This window comes from Phaeoacremonium minimum (genome assembly GCF_000392275.1).
Source record: "Phaeoacremonium minimum UCRPA7 unplaced genomic scaffold PA7_03_scaffold_58, whole genome shotgun sequence".
Classification (NCBI taxonomy): Eukaryota; Fungi; Ascomycota; class Sordariomycetes; order Togniniales; family Togniniaceae; genus Phaeoacremonium; species Phaeoacremonium minimum.
In genome coordinates this window covers 727-10,557 of record NW_006920965.1, presented here as the reverse complement: position 1 = coordinate 10,557, position 9,831 = coordinate 727, and the positions used below count along the sequence as shown (strand labels likewise).

At 51.5% G+C, this 9,831-nt stretch overlaps 2 protein-coding genes across 2 annotated transcripts; one reads left to right on the top strand and one right to left on the bottom strand.

The window, feature by feature from the left end:
- Positions 1-318: 318 nt before the first annotated feature.
- On the top strand, positions 319-1,022 carry UCRPA7_1064 (hypothetical protein; the record flags this gene model as incomplete). Its single annotated transcript, XM_007913652.1, has 2 exons — positions 319-378; positions 477-1,022. The coding sequence occupies 2 exons, from the start codon at positions 319-321 to the stop codon at positions 1,020-1,022; spliced, it is 606 nt and encodes a 201-aa protein (XP_007911843.1).
- Positions 1,023-1,918: 896 nt separating this feature from the next.
- On the bottom strand, positions 1,919-3,034 carry UCRPA7_1063 (hypothetical protein; the record flags this gene model as incomplete). The annotated part of the gene is made up of 2 exons (XM_007913651.1): positions 1,919-2,797; positions 2,855-3,034. The coding sequence occupies 2 exons, from the start codon at positions 3,032-3,034 to the stop codon at positions 1,919-1,921; spliced, it is 1,059 nt and encodes a 352-aa protein (XP_007911842.1).
- Positions 3,035-9,831: the final 6,797 nt, after the last annotated feature.

The following is a 9,831-nucleotide window of genomic DNA, read 5'->3' as shown; positions in this document are numbered from 1 at the left end:
ACGTTCTCACCACAACCTTTCCACCACCACCACCCCCCCTCCCCCTCCCCCTCCACTTCCCGTCGAAACTGGGAATGATCCCTGCCCAATCCGGTGTCGTCTAAGATCCAAGTCCTTCGCAACGCAGCGCATCGGCTACCTATATAGCATCACCCTATTCCTCCTGCTCGCAGCTTTCCTCTCATCTTGGAATACTGTTCGTCGCATCCCATCCAACCGTTTGATCCAAACGCCCAACTCCGTCCCCGCCTGCTTCTCTCCAGCATTGTTTCTATCAGGTCACCAAGATAATCAGCGGGAGCCAGCAATCGTCTCACAATGGCGGTCCTTTTCACAGTCATGTTCGTCTTCTGGCGATTTATGGAGATCCTTACCTTGGTAAGTCTATTCCGCTGCGTCCGGCGCTCTCAGCCCGCGATGCCCAATTCGTTCGACGACGACAAGACAACAAATTGCTGACTCGGGGTGTCTCACAGATCCCCACAATGGGCATGCTGGCGTACTTTGTACACGGCTGGGTCCAGAACAATCTCTTGACGCCGAATTATATATTGATATTATTCATTGTGTCGGTGTTGGCGCTGGCGTGGGCGCTGGCGACGCTGTTCATGTACCACAGGAGCAGCGCCAATGCCCTGTTCGTGTCCATCGTGGACCTGCTCTTCGTCGGCGCCTTCATCGCCGCCGTCTACTACCTGCGCTTCATCAGCAACGCCGACTGCACGCACATCACGCGCGGCGACAAGTGGGACGTCAGCTTCGGCATCTTCGGGTCCGTGTACGGCAACTCGCTCGGCGTCCACGTCGACAAGACCTGCGCCATGCTCAAGGCCTGCTTCGCCTTTGGCATCATGAACTGCATCTTCTTCTTCTTCACCGCCATCCTCGCCTGGTTCCACGGCGACCGCGTCGCAAAGGACCGCCGCTACGTCCGCGAGACACACTACCACCGCCACGGACACCGCCACTCCGGCAGCCGGAGCCGTCGGAGCTCGCACTCGCATCACCGCGTCTACGTCTAAGGTGGGATGTGTGCGAGTAGCTCGACACTGGGCGAGCATCTTGTGACAAAATTAAGATAATGTGCAATCTTGGGATGGATTTGGATTGGGTCGGATTGGACTGGGACTGGTATGGCCGTGCGCCGAGATGTTGGATGGACGATACGGATACCAATGGACGCTTCTGTTCTACGACTTATGACTTACACGGCACCTAACGGTGTCGAAAACGAATCGGCGTCTCGCATGAAAGAGTTCTGTTACTTGAGATTATGGCCTTGGTGCGGTTGATCCTTACCATTGGCCCTGCAACTTAGGCATCTATGTTAGCTTAGTTTCCTGTTAATGTATGCTTATTGGTATCCTACCATATTCTCCCCCCGTTATTTCGTCTTATGTGATCCTGCGTAGTGCTGCTCAGGCCTTAGGAGCAGAATAATGGCTGCGATCAATGGAAGTGCTGATAGATGTCTTCTTGATATTGAGGACATGGTTGGCATCGTTTAAAATGAATTAACTTCGGGGTAGTGTGTGCAGCCGAGGAATTCACTTACGAGCATTCACTTAAAGTATGAAGGCACAACCAGATAAAAGTCACAATCATGTAATGGAGCTTGCATTTTGTCCATTTTGCTCGAGGCGAGACCTTGAATTCTCTATGTACACCATCGCGCACATGGCCCCATTGTGAAACCCAGCAGAAAGTCAGACCAACTCCGGCGGATGATGGATATCGTTACACATCACGTTTCCCATTTCAAAAAGCAACACACACACACACACACACAAGTCTTCCGCGATACCGCATGTTGAATATATCTGCATCACATGAAGCTACTTCATACATGACAGCGTCACATCTGCTTCCCCACGCTCCCACCATCCGTCCTCTAGGCAGCTAAGCAGCTTGAGGAGGCTTAGAAGCCCAGAGCCTGGTTGAACGCCGCAGCCGTGCTGGCGTCCTTGGTGCCGAGCGAGGCGACGAGCGCCTTGGCCGTCTGGCAGACGTCCTTGGCGGCCTGGTTGGCCTCGCAGACGTTGGTCAGCTGGTCGCAGATGCGGTTGGTGATGATGTTGGGGTTCAGGGCGTCCTGCTGGCCCTTGGCGACGAGCTCGTCAATGGGCAGGAAGGTGCCCTCGTCGGCCTTGCGTCCGGTGCGGCCGAACTGGAAGTCCATCTGCGGGTCGCACAGGCCGAAGTCGACGCCGTCGAGAGAGGTGGTCGCGCCCGGGTTGGCACCGCCGCTGGCGCCGGTGTCAGCGGCAGCGGAGGTCGCGGCGGCCTCGGCGGCGGTGGTGGTAGCGACCTCGGCAACGGTGGAAGAGACATCAGCAGTGGCTGAGGCGTCTGCGAGGACTGTGGTGGTGATGACGGCGCCGCCGCATGAAACGGCGGCCGCGCTGGTGGTTGCCACAGCAGCTGCGGATGTGGTAGCAGCGCTGTCGTCACCGCCCGTGCCGCTACCAGCGTTGGCGGCAGCTCCGTTGACGGTGAAGTTGCTGAAGCCTTGGTCAATCATGACGTCGGCAACAGACTTGCCGGTGGCATCAAAGGGGGTGGTGACTGAGGCGGCCGAGTTGGCGTTCTCGAGATCGGAGCCCACGACGGCCGGGTCGATCAGGGGAACAACACCACGGAGCTCAGCGGTGGCAGGAAGGCTGGCATCTCCGCAGATGTTGGGAACAGAGACAACAAAAGGGTTGAAGTTCTGCTCGGCGGCAACCAGCTGGATCGCGCCAGAGATGACCGCAGGGTCAGTGCCGAGAGTGGTGACGATCTTGTCAGCAAGCTCGAGCTAAGGGAGTTTATTAGCAACTGTGTGAAGAACCACTTGAAGGGTAGTATAGCTTACCTTGGCACATGGATCAGCAGCGGCGAGGAGGACACCGGGAACACCACCAGCCAGAGTGGCGGCCTCACCCGGGTTGCCGAAGTTGCTCAGGGCGGTGATGAACTGGACCGGGGTCTGCTCCTGGCCGAAACGGGCCTCAGCGTAGGCAATGAGGGCGGAGAGGAGGAATGCCTTGGACATCTTGACAAGATTTCGAGCGGTCTTCGTGGAAGATTTTGTTAAGATCAAGCGAGCAAGAATCGTTTATAAAACCGAGCTAGCGGCGAGAGAAGGTATATTGGCAATGAAGTGAAGTCGAAAGAGCGGACAGCCGAAAGAGCGTCGAGAACGAAAAGTTCACAGAACTGTAAAGAATGAAACCACGAAGGAGAGTTTGAAAGCTTGATGGAGAAGAATAGAAAATGGAACGTCAGATCTGTGTGGACGGGTAAACCGTTATATACAGCTGAGGCCGAGGATGATGAGCCGCAGTGATGGGCGACGGGCCATGATGAGAGACGACAGGGGTCTCGATGAACCTTGCGGGGGTATGTGTGCTCCCTCTCCTCATGGCGATCATACTGATGCATTGGAAATGAGATGGTGCGGCATGAAGCCTGAGACCATGGGCAAGCCTGGTGTGTGTGTGTGCATGCATACGCCTGGGGTCCGTATGCTCTTACCAGGACATGGTATGGAGACGGCCTTCGTCCGATGTGAGCTTGGTGGGACAGTGGGCTGCATCACTCGATTTGCACCTGGAATCCCACCAGGGGAGAAAGCCATGTTCTTCCAGATCCATGCGGTCTGGATACTGAAGTGTCGTCTGATTCGAATGACGCCCCCCTCGGCAAGCCAACCGAAGGGGCGCTCGGTTGTGGGTCAGGCACAAGGGGGGATACGCTCTCGGCCTAGACCCTTGCCCAGGTGCCTCATCTTGCGACAGTTGGGTTAAGTAGCCCTGGTATCGGAGAAGAAGAAGGAATCCAGGAGCCACCAAGGAGATGGAGATCTGACAGACCGAGAGGCTTCTTGTGAGGCAATCTCGGTTGGTGATGGGTCTTGCTGTCCTGGACGTCCCCGCAGGCCGAACACGATGCAGCGGTTGGTGGACGTCATTTAGCGCCAGCTTTCTTCGGGTCTCGTTCCATGATGCCCTTGGCAACTGGGACTACCGTATGGAGCCTCCTACATCGTATTCGTGCGATGTCGTGTAGTGCCCAAGAATTGTGTTGCGATTGTTTCTAAGCATCCACTCTCTTCATAGGCGAAGTTGAGTTTTGTTGGCGAGAGTCTGTGCCCTACTAATTACTAGTGAATTTGGGCAGGCGTCCAGATCTTTTCTGAAGAGCGAAAGCGATCATGTTTCCGCTTGGAAACATTGCCCGAATGACCCGGGTTGGTGGGCCAAATAGCCATCATTTACTACCCTGAATTTAAACTTCTGAATGAGCGACAGAGATTCCACAATTACCGCGTTTCTGGACAAAAACAGGATCATCTATGTCGATGCTTGAAGATGCCGTGCCGCGTTTATGGTCTCCATACATAGTCAACCACACGATAGAGTTGAGAGCCTGTCAATTTCAGGCGAGACGGCACGATTTCGCGCGGGACTGTATGCCAAGCAAGGTGAATTGAACGAATCACTGTCTGAATAACCTTAAGCCCTTGGCCTCGTCCTTCGGCAGACTTGTCAATTGACTCTCAACACGCTTTGAGTAAGCATCTTTTAGGGCTTGTTCGGGAAGGACTCGCTTCGACTGCAAAGAGGGTCTCCTCGTGGGCTCCTAGCGGCATCCAGCCAGTCACCGGCCGCAAAATTGGCGTCGCTTGACTTTTCTGGTAGCTCAAACAGCCTCATCAGGGGTCCTGAGACGCCTCCGACACTCGCCCTGTTTGAACCCTGCCGCGCTGGGGCGACCCGGAGATCTTGCCTCAATCTCGGCCGGATGGCTTCAACTTTGGACTAGCCTAGCTTTGACTTTTCTTGTCTTTGTTTTCTTGTGAAGCTGTCGTGGTTTTTCCGCCAAGGAACGCTGGCCTCGGCCTGGGTGCCGCACTACGGACATTTCTTGAGGGAAATTTGCTGCACAGCGCGTGCATTTCTCAGACGAGTGGAATAACACTCTCCAGGAACCGCATCCTCCGCTCGGAAGCCGCGACACTTGATTGATTGTAAAATGTGTAGGCTTAAGGAAGTGCAGAGCCACTCTGATGTTCGACCCGACGGCTTTGCCGTCACAGAAGCCCACCCGTCTGAATTCGAGCGTTGGCATGCAAAATCAGTATCATCCTACTGCCTCTGACTGTTCACATTTCTCATCTATATTCAAAGATCAGTGCATTTTTCGCCATGGTGGCATCATTCGAAGGCTATTCTGATCTGATCTGTCCTTTTAAGACCCATCCCGCATAGCTGTAGCTTTGCCTCCTGCTCTCGTTGTCCCGCTCTCGTTGTCCCGCTCTCGAAACAACCCTACCCCATTTCTGTCTGCAAAGTCCAGCCCGCCCACGAGGTTTGTTCGAAGAAAGAAAGAAATCCAGGAATTGTCCAGCGATCCAATGCGATCATTGAGGCAGACTGTTTCCGTGCCATCTTACGGGCCAGAAAACGCATGACACAAGGGCTCACTATAAGGTCCGTGACGGCCATCTCTGCGACACGAACCGGATTTCCCATCAGTTTGGTCACCATCATGCTGAAATCCATCCCAGCCACGATTGAAGACATTTCTGCTTTGAATACACAGCCTCTTCAAACCACAAAGCACCCAACATCGGATGTCTGCGATCCCATCTTGGCCGCGACCCTCTTGCCAATGTCCAAGATTGGCAATGCAGCTATATTGGTTGCTTTTACACCTATTCACTGACACGTCTGCCTCTTAGTGAAAACGCGACCTTCACTTGATAGGTTAGATCTGCACAACCTACCATCATAGGTCACATGGCCAAAGCTATCCCGACTAGTTGGACAATCAAACATCATCGACACAAGGAGCGTCTTTCCTCTCTGCAGACACAGTTTCCTAACCCAGAACACACGGCACGATGCATTGATTGCTCTGTGCCTTGTCCCTGTTCTCGTCCCAACGTCCCCAGACAAGTGGCACCGTCTGATCTTCCCATTAAGGTTTGTAGCAAAAACTGGCTCTTCTGACCTGGTTCATCCCAAGCCGTTTCTGTGGAGTGGTTTGAAGTTTATACTGTAGATCATCAGCGAGGGCGATGACAATGGGGATTTGACAATCAATTGGCAGCATTATGAGCAATCAGCCGTCTCCATTCGAAACATCAATCATGGGTCAGCTGCAATTATTCTCTGGGTAAGTTCATGAACAACTCGGTCAACGATCATCCATGGCCCCGAAGAAGAATGATACCAACTTCAATGAATTTCTCCTTCTTTTCGCTGAGAAGCCTTATGTCTATCGTTTGATCGGATCTCAAAAATAAAAACTTAAAAAAAAAATCTCCGCGCAAGAATGCATGAAATAGGTATTACGATTAAAACTGCAAGCCCTCAACACCACTGTCTTCTCCATCTTCATCAAGAACACTATCCAAATTACTCTGCCCTTCTCCGTTTTCGTCTTTGCTTGGAAGTGGCTGGAGATAGTCCCTATGCTTTGGATGAGGATGACTCACGAACCTCCTGAATCTCTGGGGGCTCCTTTCCCACCTATCAAGAGCAGCCTTGTATAGGAACTCTGCACATCTGTCAATTGCGGCCTCAACGTAGGTCCCGTCGTTGAAGCGAGAATTTGTGCAATAATGCTCCGTCTCTTTGAAGATCCTGTCAAAGGTATCGTACCTGTACTTGTCTGGTCTATACCCGCTTCTCCATCCGCTGGTTTTGCGCGCTTTGCGATCATCCTCCATGGCCTCAAGCTGCAAATCTCGATGCCACTGCGTGTCATCGCTAGCTGAGCTTGTCGGTGATTTGGCCCGGTCTCTGTTTGATGGTTGTTTCCTCCATAATCGGGTTCGTTTGCACTCGTTTAATTTCATTCCAGCTAAGCCATCATGTTCTGTACTCTCGGGCTTCACATCAAATCGCCAATATTTCGCCTCCGAGCCGGAAGCCAAGTTTTGAATATGCGCGTGTACCCTAGCAGTCTCGGTAATAGATCTGCGAGACCAACGCAGCAGGTTGGTGAGACCAAACCGCGATTCAGCATGTGCTGTGCCAGTTCCTAGGCTCACCAGTGCTTTAACCTCACCGTTTTCCGGTTGCCACCTGTTCCACATCCAACGTGCTTCGTTCCATGCTAAATCTGCTGGGTTATTATTTCCAACGCCACCATCCATGTAGTACTGGTCATCGATGACCATGTGCTTGAAATACAGGGGTGCTGCTGTCGAAGCTCGACATGCTTCCCAAATCTTGGGCCCACCTCCTTTCCGCAGTTTACCAGGGTTCAACTCAGAATCATGGGTAGCAAAACGGTCATTGTGGCTATAGCTTCGGAACATGTATGTAGCATCTCCCTGTTTTTTCCGCCGAATAGCTATGAGAGCTCTGCAAAGTGTGTCAGTTTTTATTGCACGATTACAGTTCGTAATGGAAGTTCACATGCATACACCTTACAGCTATAGTTGCAATGTTCCTTGTATCCTGGATCATATTCTTCGCAGTAGTCGTATTGCTGCAATAGCTCATCCGTCCCGTTCCCATTACAAGGTCGTCCGGGATGGCAACCGCAGAACTCTCGAACAACCTTTTTAACGCTTTCCTCGAACTTCACATGATCGTAGAGAGAAATATATCTCCTCGGTCTAAATATGTAGTTGCTAAGAATCCAATACTGTTTGATTGCATCGTCAATGCTCATCCGAAGTCTCCCCAGCATGACAGCAATGAGTCTAGAGACTTGTCAGTTGAGGTTGTTGAGCATGACTTCGCAACATGGAGAGTCCATACCCGCCAGTGCTTGTGCCTACCATGAAATCAAAATACCAGCATGGTAAGGGAACTTCGGCGCCACATTCAATTGAAACGCTGTGTGAAGGATGCAACTGATGGGTAGGTATCGCGCCGGATCTCACTGGAGATCTTGTGCTGGGTCCACTCGACAACACGCAGCGGTCAGCACTACTACGGACTATTGGTCCCAGCAAGGCTTTTGCACTTGCAACTGGGTCATTGCCATTTTGCTTCGTTTTTTCCTGTATCTTGCACATAATTCTACGGAGGATATATAACGTGGACAATCCTCTTACTCCGCCCCCGTCTATTGTCGTGAGGTAATGGTGTTAGCCTATTCTCAAGATGACACATCGGCATGTCCAGGTATGTGAGTCTTACCCAGCGTCAAAACAATAGGTTGCCAGGACTTCTCTTCCGCTTCTCTATTTGTTGGTGTCATATTCTATGCTGTGTTTTGTTGTGATGAGTTGTCATACATGAATTCGACTAGTCAGATGAGCAACAATGCGCGAATCATCTTTATTTAATACACAGTTGTCTAGGCAATCCCAGAATCGTAAACTCCGTAGCACTCTTGACAACTCATCTCCACGGGTCTGCGATCTGGTCGTTCGCATGAAGCGCCTGATGCAAAACGAAGTATTGCAGCCACGGCCCAGTGATGACCGTTTGTCTCGAAAATCTGGCAGGTGACATCCAGTGTCATCACGGAGCCGCGCTCGGCAGGAGACGGGAAGGAGAACCGCGTTTCAACAATAATATTATTTATTTTCCAACAGTGATTTTGTATGGCTAGACCCACAAGGTGTCCGCCCTCGATACGCGCCGTGGCGAGTTAGGTGGCATTGTTGGGCCGCAGCATGTCGGCGGCCATAGGAGCGGCCGGTTGTTTTGAACTTGTCGCCCGCTATCCTAAAACGACAATTTCATGCCTGCTCTATATATCTCATCCACCCCGTTTAATCCCGGCGTTGAGATCACCGTGCTTCACATACTCAACTGTATCTTTAAAAATCAACTTCAATGACATTTCACAGCTCCGAGTCTACGGAATGCTTTGCACTACCGTCGAGCCCTTGCTCAACTGCAACCACATTTTCGCGCAGTAGTAGGTCGTCAACATCAAATGAGAAGGTCCTCGTTTATGAACTGGACACACAAAGAACCAAGAAATGTCGACGAGGTGAACTCGAGCTGACTAAAAGCGGTAATGACCAATACCTGCCTGACTTTTTATGTCTCATGGCTAACGCAGAACTTCAAGAATTCGTGCAAACGGAACCAAAGAATCTCACAATTAAACCCCTCCAGAGATGGGTTGAGATTGTGATAAAAGGGGATGAGAGGACCCATGAGGCGAGTACTCGTGTCGCATACGCGAGAGTGCCTATCACGGTGATGGTTCAAAGAGCGTTTGGTGAATACACAGAACTGCGTGTCACTTCTCGGATTTGAGTGGAGGCTTTGAACTTGAATTGCATTACTATCGCGGACAGTCATCAGATGGAGTTAGGATCTCGACAACGGCGATCGTTTTCAGACTCATTAGCTATTAGTCAATAATCACCAGATAGATTACAATGTATTGCTGCTCACTTGCTGTGCCAAGTCTTACGAGACTTTCAAGGATCACTATCCTGAAAAATAAACAATGGCGCGAACACAACATTGCCGACCAATGAGATGCCAAGCATGAGTGGAAATTGACGTATGATTTCCCAGAAAGTGGCGTATAGGGTACAGTCAGCCTTGGGCCCGGTTTGGGTCGTCCGACCACAGACCAATCCTCACACATGGCTTGCGGCCGAAGAAGCCTTCAAGCGCGCCTAACTTCGCCACACAATTGTACAAAACCGCCTTTTATAATGCATTAAAAGCCGTTGGAGCGACTTTGGCAGGGACTCCGACACATGTAGGTTGCCTCCGGGCGGCTACTGAATCATCACATTGATGTTATGGCAGGGCTGTGTCTGATCATAAGCCCCGGGCAATGTTCCAGCCCTCTGGTGCCAACATCTTCTCGTTCCTTTAGGATTCAAGTATAATAAAAATTACACAACACCTT